Below are 18,930 nucleotides of genomic sequence, written 5' to 3'. Positions count from 1 at the left end.
CACTGCTCACACTTGTCATTCACGTCCCTCCTCAGTGAGACGCAATTCTTTGGTGGTGGTACCCAGAGAGGAAGTTCACTTTGTAGATCTCGGTCTCTCATGTGATGCGATTTCACAACTTGTCCGCCCGGCAGGCGACGCCTGGACGTGTTGGACCCACCGTGTGTGGTTTGCACCGTCGATTGACAGACACGTGATCTAAGACACACTGAGGGTCACTGCAGAGACGTGTTAGCAAAGGCGAGGCCCAGACAGCGAGGATCCTCGTCTACAAAGGTTACGTTAATCCTTCTGTTCTTCTACGCCAGCTTCCCATAGCGCTGCGGGTGCATTGAGGAAGCGCTCGTCTGTAAACGCTGCACGTGAAGCCAGCGTTGTCCGTTTCCGGTGATCTCGTGCGGAGAGCGGAGGGCACTGAGGTCCGGAGGGAACTGATGAGAGTGCATGAGCGATGGCCGCGGCGCTCACTCCTTCGCTGCTGCTGCTTCTCGTGCACTCCCTCGCTGCGGATCAGCAGCTCCAGGGGCCGGGCCCTGCAGACAGCGGGGGCCCAGGTAAGACAGCGGCGTGGGAGGTACAACTGGGACCCGTGTGTGCAACGAGCAACGAAAAACATACAACTGTACATATGGAATCACACAACACTTGTTACCACTGATCGAAACTGTTTGCTTTAGTCAGCTTTATTGACCCCCCCATTCCTGTATCTCAAGAGACATTTTTTGGTCTCCGACTCACTGACCACTCAGTTTTGTATCTCCAGTTGCTTTTTGTTCCGAATACTTTTAAACCAAGCATTGGTAAATGCACTAGGTTTAGCCTTTGTGATTAATAAATTGCTGCTTTTGTTGCAAGTTTTAGCTTACTGAGTAGTTGTACAATTTGTTATAGAAAGTCTGTTAAAGTGTTGTGACTTGTTTATGTACAAAATATTGTGCTCTTACTAGTGACATAGTGCAGGAAAGTAATAGCAAATTTTTGAAAAAGGGAAATAATATAATTAATTGATGTAATACCAAAATTATGTGTTTGGAAGAGTTCTGACAACTTTTGGGCCCGGTTCCACTGCACCTGCTGAACTATTCAAATCATGCCTCTAAATTAACTGCACTTTTTTTTTTAGCAGAGTTTTATATAGCGCGAACTTGACCAAATCCAATCAGGTATCAGAGTGCTTTACATAGCACCAGTTACGTTACATGAGGACACACATTCATGTAGGCACGGGGAGATGAAGTGATTTGCCCAGAATCACAGGATGTTTAGCGTTGTTACTGAGACTCGAACCCAGTCCCCCCAGGTCCGAGGTCGAGCGCCCTAACCGTTAGGCCAGCTCCTCTCCGCTAAACAGGCGCTTGCCACTGCCTGTTTAGTGGTAAAATATAGCAATATTTGGTGTTTAGAAGAGTTAGGGCAACTTTTGGCCCCGGTGCCACTGCACCTTCTGCACCATTCAAATCATGACTCTATTGCCTGTATCACAACTGCACTTGCGGCTGCCTGTTTAATAGTAAAATATTTCAATATTTGATGTTTGGCGGGGTTCCTAGAGCTTTGGGCCCCGGTGTCACTGCACCTGCTGCACCATTGAAATCATGATTGTAGTGCCTGCAAGGTAACTACACTTATGACTGCCTTTTTAGTGGTAAAAGTATAGCACAATTGGGTGTTTAGAGGAGTTCTGACAACTTTTGGCCCTGGTGCCACTGCACCTGCAGCATCATTGAAATCATGGCCCTAGTGCTGCTAGATAACTGCACTTGTGACTGCCTGTATAGTAGTAAAGTTTAGCAATATTCTGCATTTAGTAGGGGGTCCCTAAAGCGTATTGCCCCGGGGCAACTGCACCTGCTGCACCATTCAAATCAAGCCCCCTTTCACTGCAATTGTGTCTGGCTGTGTAGTAGTAACATATAGCAACACTAGGTGTTTCTAAGAGGCCATGACAAATGTTGTGCCCGGTGCCACAGCACCTGTTGCACCATTCAAATCATGAACCTGTTGTCTGCACGTTAACGGCACCTGTGACTGCCTCTTTAGTAGTATTAGGTGTTTAGTGGGTGCCTAGAGCTTCTGGTGCCGGTGTTACTGCACCTGCTGCACCATTCAAATCATGACCCATGCTCCAACTACCACTAGTGCAGGGAGGAAGTCTTTTTTAATTTCATTTCTCAGAGATGTCCTGGCAAAAGATGAACCTAGGCAAATAGAGCATGGGACCGCCCCTTTTCAAATAAAATCATTCCTAGCTAGTAGACCAGCAACACAAACAAGAATCATTTCAGTGTGGCCTTTCAAAGAGAATGTAAAATATGCCCCCACTGACCCACTGTCGCCAATGGTATTTATTTCACAGGACATTTCGTCTTTCCAGATGTAGTATTTTTGAGAGAAGCATTTATAGGGATAACGTTTTCAAGAGAAATGCCAAAATAGAGGATTTTTGCTTTGAATGAGTTCCCAGTGCTTCTAAACTGGTTTCTTAAGGAACTTGAAATGTATTTCTTAAGTAAGGCGATTTGCGGAGGATTTTTCCTTTTTGGTGTCTCTGACAAGGAGGTGTGAACAACCACAAACCAGACTGCTCTCAGCTTCAAAACAAAATACTGACAAGCTAATTCATTCAGAAAAGCAACCGGCAAATAAAAATATGAGGGCTGTGGAAAGCAGAAAAGAAATAGCTCTAAGTGCCCTCTGTTGACAAGAACCCCCATCACCCTCAGCCCCGCACACATACACTCAAAACAAGTCTAGATCAGCCGTGGCCCGTGCAGGGAAGAGAGGTGGGGCCCAGTGGGGGGGGGGGGGGGGGCGAGAGGGGGGTCGAATGATAGATTAAGGCTCTGTTCCAGCTGTCTGCTGCGGAGACATTTCTTTTAAAAATACCTAACTCCATTGAGTCAGAGGTGGTGGTAGTAATAAAAGTTACATTAATAGTATTTTTAAAGGCCATGGCAATGCCTCCTCCTGGTTTTAATTTTCTGTCAAGTTTAATTAATTTATAAGTATCAGGAATAGCCGGGGTGATGGCTGGAAGAGCAGAAGAATTCAGCCATATTTCCATCAGGAAACAGATATCCGGTGCATGAGAGGTGATTAAATCCCATATCTCGGTCGCGTGGTTAGCTAGCGATCTCACATTACAAAGGAGGCTTTTGCTATCCTTAATAAGTCTGGGGTCGTTTCAATCCCAATAAGGATTCCCTAGATCAATTGTGTTTGGAGATGGCAGTTGTAGCATGCCATCGGGCCCTCCAGGATATGGGGAAAGCTACTGGTGCATAGCAGTTGTTGAGGGGTGCTAACTTTATTCGGTGTCCTCAATTGATGAACAGTAGTCGATGAGTTGTAGTGTCGGTGGAATCTGTTACATCTTTCTCCAGGAGTACCAGGGGTCCTGGCAACATCCAGGCGCGGAAAGGATTGCCTTTGGCGCGCCCGCGTCTGGCCTGGCAACGGCTTTTATAGCCTTATGCAGCAGAGCGCTCACTGCAGCCTCACCGGAAGTGGGTCACTATGCTTTCTTTGTCCACACAAACAGCTCCTGAAGCTGCAGCGGACCAGAGAGCAAAGACTCCGCGACTAAAGGCGTCAAGGAGCGGTAAGGGCAGGAATTAAAACGAAAGTGTCTGAGCACTTGTAGCAATGAGACCGTGCGTTAAAAGATGGCTTCCACTAATGCCTGATACTCAATCAATATACAAGAGGCGTCACATAAAAAAACAGATTAAAAACCTGCCTGAACAATAACATCAGTAAAAGCGTATGATCTGCCATATCCCGCTGGACTCCTACTGCAAGCCATTGAAGGTGACCCGTGGGCCTCAGCCTCCAGGAGTGTGGCTGTGGTGCTAGGTGGTGCCTCTTGGATACTCGTCAGGGCGTGTGGAGATGCCGCGATGCTGCTGACTCTCTCTGGGTACCGGAGATGCTGTTCTTATGGAGTCGAGGGGTTCTTGGAGGGTGTGTGGTAGATGGTTGGAAGGTTTTCTTCATCATCGCCATCATTGGTGATGTCTGGGATAATGTACTGACCAGAAGATAAGGTTTTATCCTCTGCATGGAAAGGGCAGACACTATTGTTGCTGTCTGTTACATGATGACATGTTGCTAAGCATTTAAAAATCAAAGTGCGTGATGCTTTCCATTCTCCTGTGTTACATGGCACACCTGCTACACACAGCTGTCAGTGGCGGTGCGTCCATTGGGGGCGTTGGGGCGTAGCCCCCCCCGCCCAGCTCCCGCCCGTAGCTCCCTCGGCATTTCTAAACTTGTCTTAAGTAAACACTTGACGCCGAGGGAGAACCAACTGACAATCATGTCAGTCAGCATGACGTCGGACCGCCCACCCCTTTCAGAGTCTGAAGGGGGTGGGCGGTCCGGCGTCATGTTGACTGACATGCTTGTCAGACCAGGGAGGGACAACAGGCAGCAGCACAAGTGCGCATGAGTGGGGAAGGTGAGCGAATTTTCACCCATGCCCAGTCATGCGCACTTGTATTTGCACTGGCTTATGCATGCCCATTAGGAGCCCCTCGGTCTCCTAATGGGCAGGCGGCGGGCGTAGCGTAAGCTGTGCCGTCAGCCAATCCTGGCGCTGCTGGCAGCGCCAGGATTGGCTGAGAGGGGTTGGCAGGCCCCTCCAGTGCCGTTCGTGAAGGCGCCAAGGGGAGCAGAGGTCTGAGAGGTGGCGTGGACCGGCTGTAAGGTAAGTTTAGTTTTTTGTTTAATACTTAATTTCCCCCGTGCGCAACCCCCCCCCCCCACGAGCCACGCGGCGACTGTAAGGGTGTGTGTTATAACTTATTAGTTGTTATTGTAATTGAACATGCTTACATCAGATATGAGAGTTCTGATTGTGAGTTACCGTCTGTTTTGAGTGGTGGGTTGCTTCCCTGTCTAAAAAAAGAATAAGAGAAATAAGGTTTGTCTTTAGCTGAATTGAGTCCTTAATCATGGGCTCGTAATCTCCCACTTTAACACTATGCAGCAAGCCTGCTCTCGATTTTGCATATTACTTTTTGTGTTGGTTGAAATATCTGTTCTGCTGTTGTTGAGCTCATGGGCTGAAAGGTAGCCGTTTGTAGAGGTTGAAAGACGCCTTTTTGCAGTGTCCATGATATTCTGTGGTGTGCGTTATTGATGGGTTGAGGTTATTTTATGTTCTGTTACATTGTAGTAAGAAGGAAGTATGGTGTATCTTTTTCCTGGGCTGATGGGTCATAACTTCAAAACTACCTGGTTATTTTACATTATATAGGAATTAATGTTTCACCCTGGTCTGTGATGTTGTCGAGTCATTCTGTTGCTGTGTTGCGTTGAACAGAGGCGTTTTGCTTCACCCACTGCACAACATACTTCAACCATTACATTTTACTTTCTGTGTTTTAGGATATATTCGTGAAAGAAATCGTAGACAGGTTATTCTGGGTCTCACAATGCCGTTGCACAAATAACCCTACAGTTTTCCTCCCCGTTATTTCAGAAATTCCCCTACACATGTTGGCACCAAGAAAACCCTGCGCCCATTGCTCCTAGTGGTGAAGTGAAACTACAAGAAACAGGGGGAGTGTCAATGCTGGTCTGGACTTACCCTGGTATTAAACATACCTCTTAAGATGTATGCTCTGGAAACACACACTAAAGAATGTTTGCTAGAAGGAATACAACTGAAATAAAGAAATCACACAGACGTACTGGCTCATTCATAGGTCATTACTTTTGATAGTCGAGCTCCCAATGTGTCACTCTGTAAAGAACCATGGCAAGCAAAGATAGACGGTTTCATTTTTATTTTTACATATTTCCCATTTGAGTTAATCATTAGTTTACGCAGAAAAGGCTTCTGTAACAGGTTTTGGGTTAACGTACTATCTGTTTTAATGTTTGGTGCTTTTCACCTATTCGTTGATGCTTACAGATAAAATGAGCACCACCAAGTGGGGTGATAGCAAAATGTATGAGCCTGAGGCAAATGTGTGCTTTATTAAAACATCTAGTGTCATTAGTCAAACACTTCGTTTTATGGATAAAGCACTAAGTGAAGTGGCCAGTAGAAGCAACATGTTTCACTTGCTGATATTTTGTTCCTACTGCTATGGTCTTAGCACTAGAAGTCGAGGGTAAAAAATATTTTAATATTTTATGAGCTTCTGGTATACTGACTATGACTTGGACAATGCTTCTTTCGCTTGGATACTAGTATATGCCAGGTTCCTTCCTTTGTTGTCACTTACTATCTTTAGAACTGAAGCAGAATTTAAATAGATGCTGAACAACTGGAGACAGGACAGCACAGTCATGGAGTTTCCTTCCTAAGAGCTGTCATATCACCGGTGTCTGGTGGTTCTGCTGTTGTTTGCAGTTGTCTTTTAATCATTGATAGGTCGATTAGTGTTATTGCTGTGGCCAACGTTCTTGTCGAAGCATTTGGCTGGTGTTCTGGTTTCTTGCCTTCCCATTTCCTGGCATGATGTGAGTACATTAACTCTCCATCAGCACAAAACATTTTTGCTCCCTCTGTCTCTTTGTCATGTTCTTCATTATGTTGAGTCTCAAGATGTGCCTGTGTATGTCTGTAAGTGTGTGTTATGGTATGTATGTCTGTATGTGCGACTGTGTGTGTGTATTTGTGCTTTATTGTACGTGATTCTTTTTTTGTTTTAACAATGTGCTTAATGCATGTGTGGATGGTCTAAGTATGTTCCTAATTTTGTCTGAAAATGTAATGAAGAAACAGGATGGGGAACTCATTTTCTGGGGATGACTCTCTTTGTTAAGTGGGGAAACTGAGATTATAATGTTAATGCATTTTAGTTTCAGCAGGACTTCACCTAAGAACATACCCTCTGCAGTGGGCTCTGTGTGTTTGCAGCTCTAGTCTCTGTGCTTCTCAAATTTGCTTGAAAATGCACCCTTTACCCACTTTTTTTTCAAAATTTTCTCGGGGGGGAAAACACCCCCGAACCCCCTCTAAGGTGGTCGTGCTCGCTCGCTGCGCTCGCTCGCCACGGTGCACTCCGACAGAAAGTTTACGCCCCACCACTTTCAAATGTCACCATCCGCCATTGACAGCTGTGTATGGCCGTTTACACTGTCCATGAATGTTACATGTCAGGATTTCAGGATTTTGACATTAGCTCTGTGTGCCAACACCAAGAGGCAAATTTACAAGGCCCTATCGCCACAGGAATGTCACTTTCTCTGAGGATCCTGTAGCAATGGGGGCTTTGCCTTATTTTCAATGCACCATTAAGTCACGCCACCTTATAAATAAGGCCCCCTTTCACGCTACACTTAGCGTGAAAGGGGTGGACAATGGGTGTTGCGTTGGACGTTCCGCTGCAACCCCCATTGATTTTGCTACTGCTCCCTATTTACAAGGGTGGCGTAAATAGGAGTCTGTGGTAAAATTGAGACCAGGGAAAACCTGCTCTTAACATTGCAAAACAAGGAGATACGCTTGAATTATCATCGTTTTTAGGTCTCGCCTGACCAGCGCTTTAGCGCTGGCTCTGGCGAGACTTATAGTAAGCGCGTTTTGGAAGTGCAAACGAGTGCTTTCAGGCCTCCAACTACAGTGCATGTGCCCCGGGCGCGCGCACCATTTGGCAGCCTGAAAGCACTCGTTTTCTTTCACTTTCGGGGCCCCTTTGATGTCCCGCACCACTGTGCCCGCCCCCACTCCCCCTCCCACTCCCTCCTCGTCAACTTCAGTGCGCGCTTGTCTTTCCGCCCCCACTCCCCCTCCCACTCCCTCCTCGTCAACTTATAGCAGGGTTTTGCATTTTATAACTAGTCATGTAATACCTGATTTAAATCATAAAATAAAGTACATGAAACATTTTTAATACGTTTTAACGAGGTACTGTTAAACTCTATCGAGCATCTCAATAGTGGGTTACTTTTTTCAAAATATAAATGCATTTTAACGGCGTGTGCGTCGCGCAGGCCCCATGTATCTAAAGCATGTAATGGGGAGTTGGAGGTTGGAGTCTGGAGTCTGTCCCTCACGCGAACGTCCCCATGACGTCAGCTTCTTTAGTGGTTCTTACACACCTCTGTAGCCTAGTTGCTGGGTTCTGTGTCCCTTGACCCTTCTTTTGACCTTTCTCTGCAGGAGTGGAGCCTGGCCAGGCGTGCATTATGGCACCTTATTCTAACAGTTTGCCCCCCTCTGCGAGCACACGCCTCACTGTGTGATCACATTTTCCAGTCAGGTCGCCTGCTGCGCCCTTCAGTGTAGAACGCAATCCCGCCATCGTCACCGCCCCTCCCCCCCCCCCTCCGAGTCAGAAATACTTCCCAAAGACAACAAGCATTTGCAATGCATTAGGTCTCGCATTTACGCGAGTTCGTGCTATTGACATTGCAAATAACAATGCCTATTGGCATTGTCATTTACAATGCCAATAGATTTAACTCGTGTAACTGCGAGACCTATTGCATTGCAAATGCTTGTTACTGTTTCTATGTGTGTTCAAATGTCATTGTTAGTATACATGAAGAGCCTTGCGTCACTGATATGTCACTTTCAATAAGGCAAAAAGTGACATACCGACAGGGCAAAGTGCTTGTGAATGTGCCCCAGAGTACCTCTGTGGCTACCGTTTGTCCTGCACACAGTGGGGGATAGGGCAGAGGCATAGGTGCGTGGACTATGCAACATGACATATTTCCCCCCTTGGTGCTACTTACCCGTTTGTTGATATAGTTGGTCATAGTCAGCACTGTCCAGTCCCTCTACTCCAACCACCGACTCCTCACAGATGACTGCGGACACCTGTTACGCAAAGGGATTCAGCTCCTCCTTCGGCCGGCAGTGTTGCTTGTCAATTGCTGGACAGTTTTCACTTTGTCTTTCGCTTGGCATCATGCAGCACTTTTTGCAGTCTGCCACAGTCCTCTTGACTTCTGCGACAGAGTTCACCTTGTTGACTTTACACTGCCATATAGCAATTTTGATCCCCAATGACACCTTGAGCTGGTGTTGATGCTACGTCACCTCTGCAATCAGGATCTCATCATCCTCCTGACTGAATCTGCATTTCCTCTTCCCCATAGACTCAGGCTGGTCATCCTGGCTGTGGGGGGGTGGGTGGGGGGGATAGTGTCCTGTGCTGAACTTGGTCCTGGCTGCTCCATTCTGCATTTCTTTTTTTCTGTTAGCGGCATATTTGTAAGCTTTTTTGCTGCTAAACTCTGAAAAGTGACGTTTGGCTGACTAGCATGAACTTCCTTGCCGTTAATTGGCTGGCTGTCCCTTTTTTCATGCAACGTGTATTTTGTTTACATCTTGACGCCAGCGTTAGTGTAATTTTCCTGGCCACAGGCTGATCCGAATGCCACGTAGCGACGTATTATAAATACTTTACAAACATGGAGTTAGGATTTGTTTGCGGTAAAAAGTGGCAGCGGTAAAAAAATTGTCGCTAACCAGCTTGAATACTGTTTAGTGACAATCCTTGTAAATATACCCCCAAGTGAGAGTGCAGACTCTGATGTGTACTTGGATGCCCTGGAGAATTTAGACCGTTACTAACAACCACAGTTTGCATGGCCGTAGATAGGTAACATTTCTTTCGCCTGAAATTATCTAAGACAGAGATAGTTAAGTATTACATGGCTTTTTTTTTTTTTTTTACTTTTCTTTATTGATTTTAATTACATATTACAATTAAGATTAGTATCAGTAGACAATAAGTACAGGGCAATTTGGCAATCACAGTAGCACAGCACGTTAACAGAGGTACATCATAATTTATAAAGACACTCGGGAGAGAAAAAAGGATTAAAGGCCGATGAAACATACACCCCCCTCTGTGATGAAAAGGCGTTCATAGCTGGGAAGAAACAAGGGGCAGCTGGCGACCACACATAATCATGTTATTACATTAAAGATGAGTACTGACAGTAACTCCTTCTGGGTCACCAGTTTCTTTAGCTATCAAGTACTGTTGAAATGGGCCCCAGTAAGAATGAGGCTTGGATTAGGGGGGAAGAAGTTCGCCATATGAGTCCGATTGGGTATTGCAGTAGATAATACCACTCATCCATTCCTCAATTGTAGGGATCGGAGCTCTACCCCAACGCCTGGCAATCCGTCTCTTTGCCATAAGTAGCGCCATTGTCACCAACCATCTGAAAGTTTTATCAATAGGTTTGGCGTAGCCTTGGAGTGCAATGAGCGGGTCGGGGAATAGTGTGAGGCAGTGATATCATTGATTATCTGAAATATTTTCCCCCAAAACTCCAATATGCGAGGGCAATACCAGGCTAAGTGGCTAAAGTCTGCAACCGGCTCCGGACATCGAGAACAGGTAGCGAACTCACGCAAACCATATCTGTGCAGACGTTCTGGAGTGTAGTATGTTCTATTAATGTATTTAAAACGTATTAGGCGATGCCTACCATTCATTGAGATCTTCTTAGTCATCTCGCAGCAGTATTGCCATTTTTTGTCCTCAAGAACCTGGCCCAAGTCCCTCTGCCAGTCATGCCTGGGCTTGGAGGACTGTACCCATCTGTTTGCTTGTACTTTGTTATATATTCTAAAAATCAACTTTGGGGTTTAAGGAGTCTTGATGACGTAAGAGAGAACAGGGACTTAGGGGGGCTCCTGTAGGTTATTCCCCAAGGGAGATTTGAGGGCATGCCAAAGTCTTCGATACTGGAACCGCGCCAACGGTGTAGAGCAGGGACCATCCGCTGTCAGCTGTTCCCAGTTGCGGAGTTCCCCCTCCTCAAAGAGGTCACCTATAACAGTGACGCTAGCTTCGCTCATGGCCAGGGAGACCCCCGCTATCAATGCTGGGAGGAAGCCAAGTGCACCAGTTCAAAGGGGTCAAGTGGGAGTCCAAAATAGCGCCAGCATGTCTTTTTAGTAGGTTGTGCAAAGCATGAACAGTGAATCTAATGAAATCAAGGATACTGTGCCTACGTGTTGGATTCCTGAATAGCGCCTGTGGGAGAGTATCAGAACCAGCAGCTATTCTTTCTATGTGTATGTGTGGGGGAGTAATGGGGCAATGCAACCAAGTAGAGACATGAGAACACTGCGCACCTCTATAGCATAGGTCTAGATCCAGAGCATTGAGACCGCCCAGTGAATATGTAAGAGTGAGAACGCCCCATTTTACACAGGGCTGCTTGCCAGCCCAGGCCAGCTGTATCATGAGGGACCTTAATTTAGCGAACATATGTTGTGGGAGGATGTATGTCGTTACAACGCACACTTTTACAACGCATGCACTTACAACGCATTTTTTACAACGCAACATCCACTACAACGCATTTCATTACATAGCATGACACTACAACGCATTTTTAAAAACTACCTTTACAACGCATTCCATTACATCGCATACTACCTTTACAACGCATACCATTACAACGCATAATATTAAATTGCATTTAAGGTAAGTGTTGGATAGTATAGGGGTAAAAATTGCTATTCTAACTCCAGGGGGTGCAACAGTAGGGTAAGTGTTGGATAGTATAGGGGTTAAAATTACTATTCTAACTCCAGGGGGTGCAACAGTAGGGTAAGTGTTGGATAGTATAGGGGTAAAAATTACTATTCTAACTCCAGGGGGTGCAACAGTAGGGTAAGTGTTGGATAGTATAGGGGTAAAAATTACTATTCTAACTCCAGGGGCTGCAACAGTAGGGTAAGTGTTGGATAGTATAGGGGTAAAAATTACTATTCTAACTCCAGGGGGTGCAACAGTAGGGTAAGTGTTGGATAGTGTAGTGTAATATTATGCATTGTAATGGTATGCGTTGTAAAGGTAGTATGCGATGTAATGGAATGCGTTGTAAAGGTAGTTTTTAAAAATGTGTTGTAGTGTCATGCTATGTAATGGAATGCGTTGTAGTGGATGTTGCGTTGTAAAAAATGAGTTGTAAGTAAATGTGTAGTGCGTTGTAACAGTTGCGTTGTAAATGTTGTTCCCCGTTGTGGGAGGACCATGGGTATGTTCTGAAACAGGAACAATAGTCTGGGTAGGACAACTATCTTCATCAATGAAACACAACCTAGTAGTGAAAGTGGTAAACACGTCCATTTAGTCACATCCTCTTTCAGTCTATCCAATACTTTCCCATAATTATCGACCAACACTACTTCTGGGCCAGTGTGTATCTGGAACCCCAGATAGCAAACAGACTCTGATGTCCACTTCAAGGAGAATAGAACCGTAGGAGGGGAAGTGGATGTGGTCAAGAGAAATATTAAGGACTTGTTCTAGTTGATGTTAAGCCCGGACTGCTGTCCAAAGTGAACCACTTAGTTATACGGGAGTGGGGTGAGTAGAGGGGTCCCCAACATAAAGTAATAGATCATCAGCCTATGCAAAGACTATCAGCTGATAACCTGGGGACCATATCCCCCTATGACTGTGGTATTCCCTAAGAGCGCACAGTAGTGGTTCGGACACCAAAGCGTACAAGAGAGGGGATAAGGGGCAACCTTGACAAGCGCCCTTAGTGATAGGTATTAAAGCATTCACTAGATCTCCCAGCCTAACTCTTGCACACAGAGCTTTGTAAAGGACCTTAACCAGTTGTAAATACACTTCGCCCACACCCACCCGCCTGAGAACCTTTTCCATTAAAAGCCACTCTACAGAATCAAAGGCTTTTTCGGCATCCAGGAACACCGCAGCTGCATTTATTTTTGATTTGATATGCTGTATAGCAGCAAAAACCGTACGAATGTTAGACACCCACTAGGTACAGAAGCAGTGCGGAAATACGATTGGCCAATATCTTGCCGAATAATTTTGTGTCTATGTTTAACAGGGACAAGGGCCTATATGATGAGCTGGGGGTTTTGCCCGGTTTGAGGAGGGTAACGATTAATGTCTCACGCAGAGAGGGGGGCATAAGTTTACTCTCCGCCATCTCTTCGAATAGGGTAACCAGGTGATGAATTAAAAGGTCTTGGAACGCTTTATAAAAGGCGCCTCCAATACCAATCAGCTCAATCCAACATCACATTAAACGTAGTGTAGATGACGCCCCCACACCTCCCCATAGGAAACAATAATTATTCACCAACCTCTCCACCCTGACCCCAAAGAAGGGCACACCACTGTTTACAAACAGTGTAGAAACATATTAGGGGAGAGTTACTGTTCTTCCAAATTAGGAATATCGTTATCCAACAAGTGGCGAGTACTTGGAGAACCTCCACCTCGAATGTCCCTCTCCCTACATTTCAAGAAATGTTGAACCTGTTTGGAATTATTAAATATGTGAAATTTCCCATCAGTGCGCACCCTAAGTTTGGCTGGATAAATCATATTATATTCCAAATTCAAGTCGCGTAGCTTACGTTAACCGGGACAAATTGACGCCGTGCGTCCTGAACAGCCTGTGTAAAATCTGGTTAAACTGATTTTTTTGTGCCCTCGTATCTCAAAGATTGTAGTTCCCTGGCTTTCTTTAAAGTGGCGTCCCTGTCTCTATAATTAAGGACCCGGGCAATAATAGGGTGAGGAGCAGCCCCCAGGACCGTCCTAGGAGCAAGAGACCTATGGGCATGCTCAATGATGAACATATTGGAAAAGGTATCTTTGCCCAGGAGTGTGACTAGCAATTGTTCCAGGAATTGTTCCATATTAGGAATGTTGGTAGATTCATCAATACCAACTATGCACAGATTGTTCCTTCTAGAACGCGCTTCCAAGTCCTCTGCTTTAGACCGTACAGAGTGCAGTAGCTTTTCCAGCTTTGAGGTGGAGTTCAGGGTAAAATTAAGTGTGTCCTCAGCGTCCGACACCCTCTGCTAAACAGTGTCCAATCTAGCAGCCGGTTTGTCCAGCCTCTCCGACATCCTGTCCATCCTGAAGGAACGAACGTCTATTTTACCGTCTATTTTTGTTGAGCTGAGTTGCATGGCCTGGAGAATCTGCTTTAGGTCTGAGTCGGCGGCAGTATCACCCATTTCCGATCCAGACTCAGATGCATTTTTCTCAGTGTCTTGATGTGATTTCTCGATGCGGCCTATGGTCGCATCACGAGACCTCCACGTCTATTAATGGGTGATGTTAAGGGATCGTGTCCAACAACCGCGATCCAGCAAGTGATCAAGTAACCAAGGGATGTAGGCCTCAGCGATGTGAGCAAAGATGCAGTTAATGGACAACTCCGTTGGATCACCAGGACCTGAGAATCAAGATCAGTGCGCACTACCAATCATGCTGAGCCCCCTACCGTAGAGGCCTGGGGGAAGAAGGGCATGCCCGCAGATGACATTCAAACTGTGGAGACAGCGGAAGCCACCAGCAGCCAGGCCCCAATATAGTGTGTGCTAGCCCAACCAATAACTCCAATGGGGCCACAGTGGCTGTGCGGTGGAAGAAAAAGAAAACTGTGCCACACCCGGTACACCAGGCGATAGGAAAAAGGGGTACCACCAGGCCGCACCAGGAGACGCGAATCAGGCAGAGGCCATAACCTGGAGGGGGTCGTTGTCCACTGGCCCAACACCATCACAGCCCCAGCACCAGGGGTCTGCTCTACGACACAAGTGCAGATCTCAATCCAGCGTAGAAAAACAAAATCACCACACGGTAGCACCAGGACAGCTCCCCAGCAGCACGCTGAGGCAGGTGGAAGAAGTGAGTGGGCCGACCGCAACAGTTCTCCCAGCAGGAGGGCAGGAATGGAGGCCTGCGCATTCGCAGCTCAGCGTGGTGCACAAGTCTGATTTTGGGGGTCAGTGCCGATACCAGGGCTGGGAGCAGGTGGAAGCAGGATGTTTACATTACCCTTCTGTTTATCCCATCTATTTACAAGAAGTGCCTATACATTACCAGGTCTTTTGCTGTGTATTTAGTGACTGAGTGGAGGGTGACCTGGTAGTTTTTCCCTCTTTGACTCCTTTTTGATTATAAATGCTGAACGGCGGCTCAGCCGTGAGAGTTTTTTGAACCATATAGAGTTTTTTTACACAATGAGTGTTTTATAAAGGAACCAATACCCCCATTGTGCCAGAATAGAGACAGGCATACTTTGTTTTATAAATCCTCAGTTTGCTTCACCTTCTCTCTGTTGAAACAGTGGCCTAGTTAAATCTTTTGTTCCACAAAATCTCTTGTCCTCTGAGATGGATAGAAACTGTTTAGCCTCTATAGACGATCAGATCGCCGCGATCCTTTCTGGCCCCTCACTTTTTCCTGACTCGGGTCTCTCCAACACTGGTTCTCTACGAGAAGAATGGGAGAAATTGAGCTTCATTAAAAAGAAGCAGGTGAGAGTAGCTTTGCACGGGGCGTTAATGACTGAATATTATCGAGCTGGTGCGGCCCCGTCTAGTTTACTGGTTAGGATTGAACCTAGGATCTTCCTGGAGGACAAACAGTTCAGGGTTGACTGGAGCTTCATTGCGAATAAATGCACTAGAGACTGGTTGATCTTGATTATTCAGACAGCCAAGACTAAGTGAGGAACTCCTAAAAGAAATTCTGGAACTAGAAGAGAGTATAAAAGCAGATTCCAGTATTCTGGATGCTAAAGAACAGCTTCAAAGGATACAAGAAGATCTGAGTGACTATAAAAATTATATGGTTAATCAAAAGATTAAGGGACTAAAGAGAAACCTTGAAAGATACTCACACGAGTGGGCATACCCCTATACTGAAGACAAATATTATCAGCAAAGCAGTGAACAGGTACCCCAGAATAGGTATCCGAGAGGTGGAAGGGTACAAGCAAGACGTACTCCCCAAAACTGGACTTTTGATAATACCTCTAGTGAGGAGGAAGAGGGGGCACGGGCCTCCGAACAAGGGAGGGTAAGATTTAATCCCCAGGTGCAATGAAATCAGGATTTGGGCAGTCTACTGCGGTCTTTTTTAGCACAAACCCAGAGAGGAAACAGAGGGGGTGGCTCGAGGGGTCGAGGTCGAGGACGTCAAAACCAACCCCAGACATGGCAGTCATTCTCCCCCTGTGTAACCAGGAGCAGGGGCAGGATGCCAACTTGACCAACATTGTAGTCAATTTATCAACACATCAATTAACGGATGATGAACTAAGAGTGCTTAATAAAGGCTTGGGATTTGTTCCTACTCCCCGACATGACTCATTTAAATGTAGATTGGAGTTGCATGAAGCAATGAGGAAGATTAAACTTAAAAAGTTTTTTGCACAAAAAGACCTGGATCCCCCGTCGGTCTTCTCTACTAATTTGCACCGGCCCCCTCGTTTTTGCCCTCCTAGTCATGCAGTAGGTCCTGAAGTCATTGTTTTCGAAAGGAAGGTCCTGGATGACATCAAACTGCTCGAAAAAACAGAACAGAGAAATGTATTCAGTAACGTGAGTAAGAAAGACTGGCAAGCTATGAAAACCTTGCAAGATAATTCTTCTCTGGCAATTAAATCAGCTGATAAGGGTGGGACAATTGTCCTTATGAATACCTTGGACTATGAAAAGGAGGTTCTGAGGCTCCTTGATGATAGAAAGAACTACCAACCATTAGTAAGGGACCCCACGTCTGAATTACTGGGGATTACAACTACCATGGTAGGGCAAGCTAGAGAAAAGAGTTGGATTACAAGCAAGGAGGCTGACTTTTTAATCAACACAAAACCTAGGATTCCGGCATTTTACATCTTGCCAAAAATCCACAAGCCTCAACGCCCACCCCCAGGGCGCCCCATAGTCTCGGGGATTTCCTCAGTGCTTGAACCTTTGTCCCAATTTGCAGACTTCTTTTTGAGGGAATCTGTACTGAAACAGTTGTCCTATGTCCAGGACACTACTGATGTCCTTAATATCATCCAAGATTTACAGTTTGATGCGTCACAACAGATACTTGTGACGATCGACATTGAATCTCTATACACAAGTATCCCCCAAGACGCTACGCTGGTGGCAGCAGCACGCGCTCTTGGGGGACAGGATTGGTTTTATGACACACCCCAATCCTTTGTAATGCAATGCATGGAGATTGCGCTAACCCGCAATTATTTTCCTTACAAAAAAGATCTGTTCCTACAGACATCCGGTACATCAATGGGTGCAACTTTTGCACCGAGTCTGGCCTGCATCTATGTGGGCCAGTTCGAAGAACATCATCTTTATCATCCATCTAATCCCTTCCAGAGGCATATTAGCCTCTGGAAGCGGTACATTGATGATGTACTGTGTGTATGGACAGGTACGTGGAGCCATCTCTATGAATTTTTGGATTGGCTGAACAACTGTGATGCATGTTTGAAATTTACGTGGAATATGAGCACCGAAAAGGTAACTTACTTGGATTTGGACATCATGGTGACCGGGAACAAGTTAACCTCCTGCGTTCATTTGAAACCCACAAATAAAAACTCTCTCTTACATTATCGATAATTTCATCCTAGAGCATTGAGGGACAACCTCCCGGTAGGACAATTTTTACGTTATCGTAGAAATTGTTCTTCGACCGCTGACTTTCTGGAACAATCTGAGGGTCTTGCTGAGAAATTGATCCAACGGGCCTATCCAAGAAAAATCGTTAAGAGAGCCCGCAAGAGGGCTCACAACACCCCTCGGGAGGTTTTGTTGGAGAAGAGCTCAAAAGAGGTAGCTGACTGTCTACCTATAGTCCTGACCTTTGACCCTCTAGCTACGAAGATCCGCCAGGCTATTAGAAAACACTGGGCGTTGCTTTCTACCAGCGAATATAGAATGCCTGAACCACATTTTGCCTTTAAAAGAGCTCAGAACTTCAAGGATAGACTCGTTCACACGAGGCCCCCGTTACAAGTAACAAACACCAACATTCCTCCTGGGCATTACCCTTGCGGTGGATGCTCAGTATGTGAATTGACTGAGAGGACAACAAGTGTGCAGCTGCAGAATGGACGTACGTGGTATTTGAACAAGTTCAGCAACTGCAACTCAGTTAACATTATCTATAGATTGACCTGCCCCTGTGGGCTTCACTACATTGGCCTCACCACGAGAAAAATTAAAGTGAGGATACAAGAGCATCTCAGCACCCTCAAGAATGGTAAATTGACTACAAGGTTGGTTCAACATCATAAGGATAGCCAACATAATTGCAAAGCAGTGAAATGGGTGGTATTAGAGAAAGTTCTGGGCGAGGCGAGTCAGATTGAGAGCATACTCGCGTCGAAAGAGGCGCGCTGGATTTATTCTGAGAGGGCAGACCAGATCGGATTAAACGATCAGATCGAATGGAATAAGATCTCGAGGTAGCAAAAATATCTGATGAAGCTGTTCTTGACTTTCTTGATATATATATCATGATAGTTGGGTGATCTTTGAGTATCCCCTTCTACTACTCCCTGACCTGCAGAATATAGTTCTGACACCTTTTGACTTTCGAATTACCTTCTGGCACCTGAGATGGAGTCACTATGTATATTGCCATAATCATTTCAATGAACCACTCTACTGGTAAACGTTGAATGTAGTGTAAGACACTTGAAACTAACAATTATTCCTGAAATGATTTGGGTCTTTTGGTAATACATTGTTAATGATGACTAATGTTGAGCGTGGGGTAACGCTAAGACACCCTGGGACCCCACATGCTGAGCGTTTTTCACTTAAATAACCCCCATGGTTTTGCCACTCCAAAATGGCCGTTCCATTAGTCCAGTTTCCAGTGCCGCACCAGTGACCCGGTTACCTGGGATGTAATAACTATATATAGTGCCACAATCATTGTTACTGATGATTAACGTGGATTGTGGAGTAACACTAAGACATCCGAGGTCCCTACATGCTGAGCGTCTGCACTTAAAACCCTCATGTTTTTGCCACTCCAAAATGGCTGCCCTATTTGTTCAGCTTCCAGCGTTGCATTGGTGACCGGTTTTTCATTTCCGAGACTCGACCGGAAATATATCACTTTCAACTCTGGTTTAAATTTCGGCCGCATATCCAGTCCCGTTGTTCCTGGAATGAGTAAC

General features: G+C 45.7%; 1 protein-coding gene across 2 annotated transcripts in view; it reads left to right on the top strand.

The window, feature by feature from the left end:
• Nucleotides 1–203: 203 nt before the first annotated feature.
• The window catches only part of LOC146863797 (uncharacterized), a 317,162-nt gene continuing 298,435 nt past the window's right edge, over nucleotides 204–18,930 (top strand). For both annotated transcript variants that reach the window (XM_085628095.1, XM_085628105.1), the window contains exon 1: nucleotides 204–554. In XM_085628095.1, the coding sequence (XP_085484221.1) occupies nucleotides 452–554 (103 nt within the window). In that variant the 5' untranslated portion in view covers nucleotides 204–451. The remainder of the gene's footprint in view (nucleotides 555–18,930) is intronic.

The sequence above is a fragment of the Triturus cristatus genome, chromosome 2_1 (assembly GCF_964204655.1).
Source record: "Triturus cristatus chromosome 2_1, aTriCri1.1, whole genome shotgun sequence".
Lineage (NCBI taxonomy): Eukaryota > Metazoa > Chordata > Amphibia > Caudata > Salamandridae > Triturus > Triturus cristatus.
This window is presented reverse-complemented; position numbering and strand designations above follow the sequence as displayed.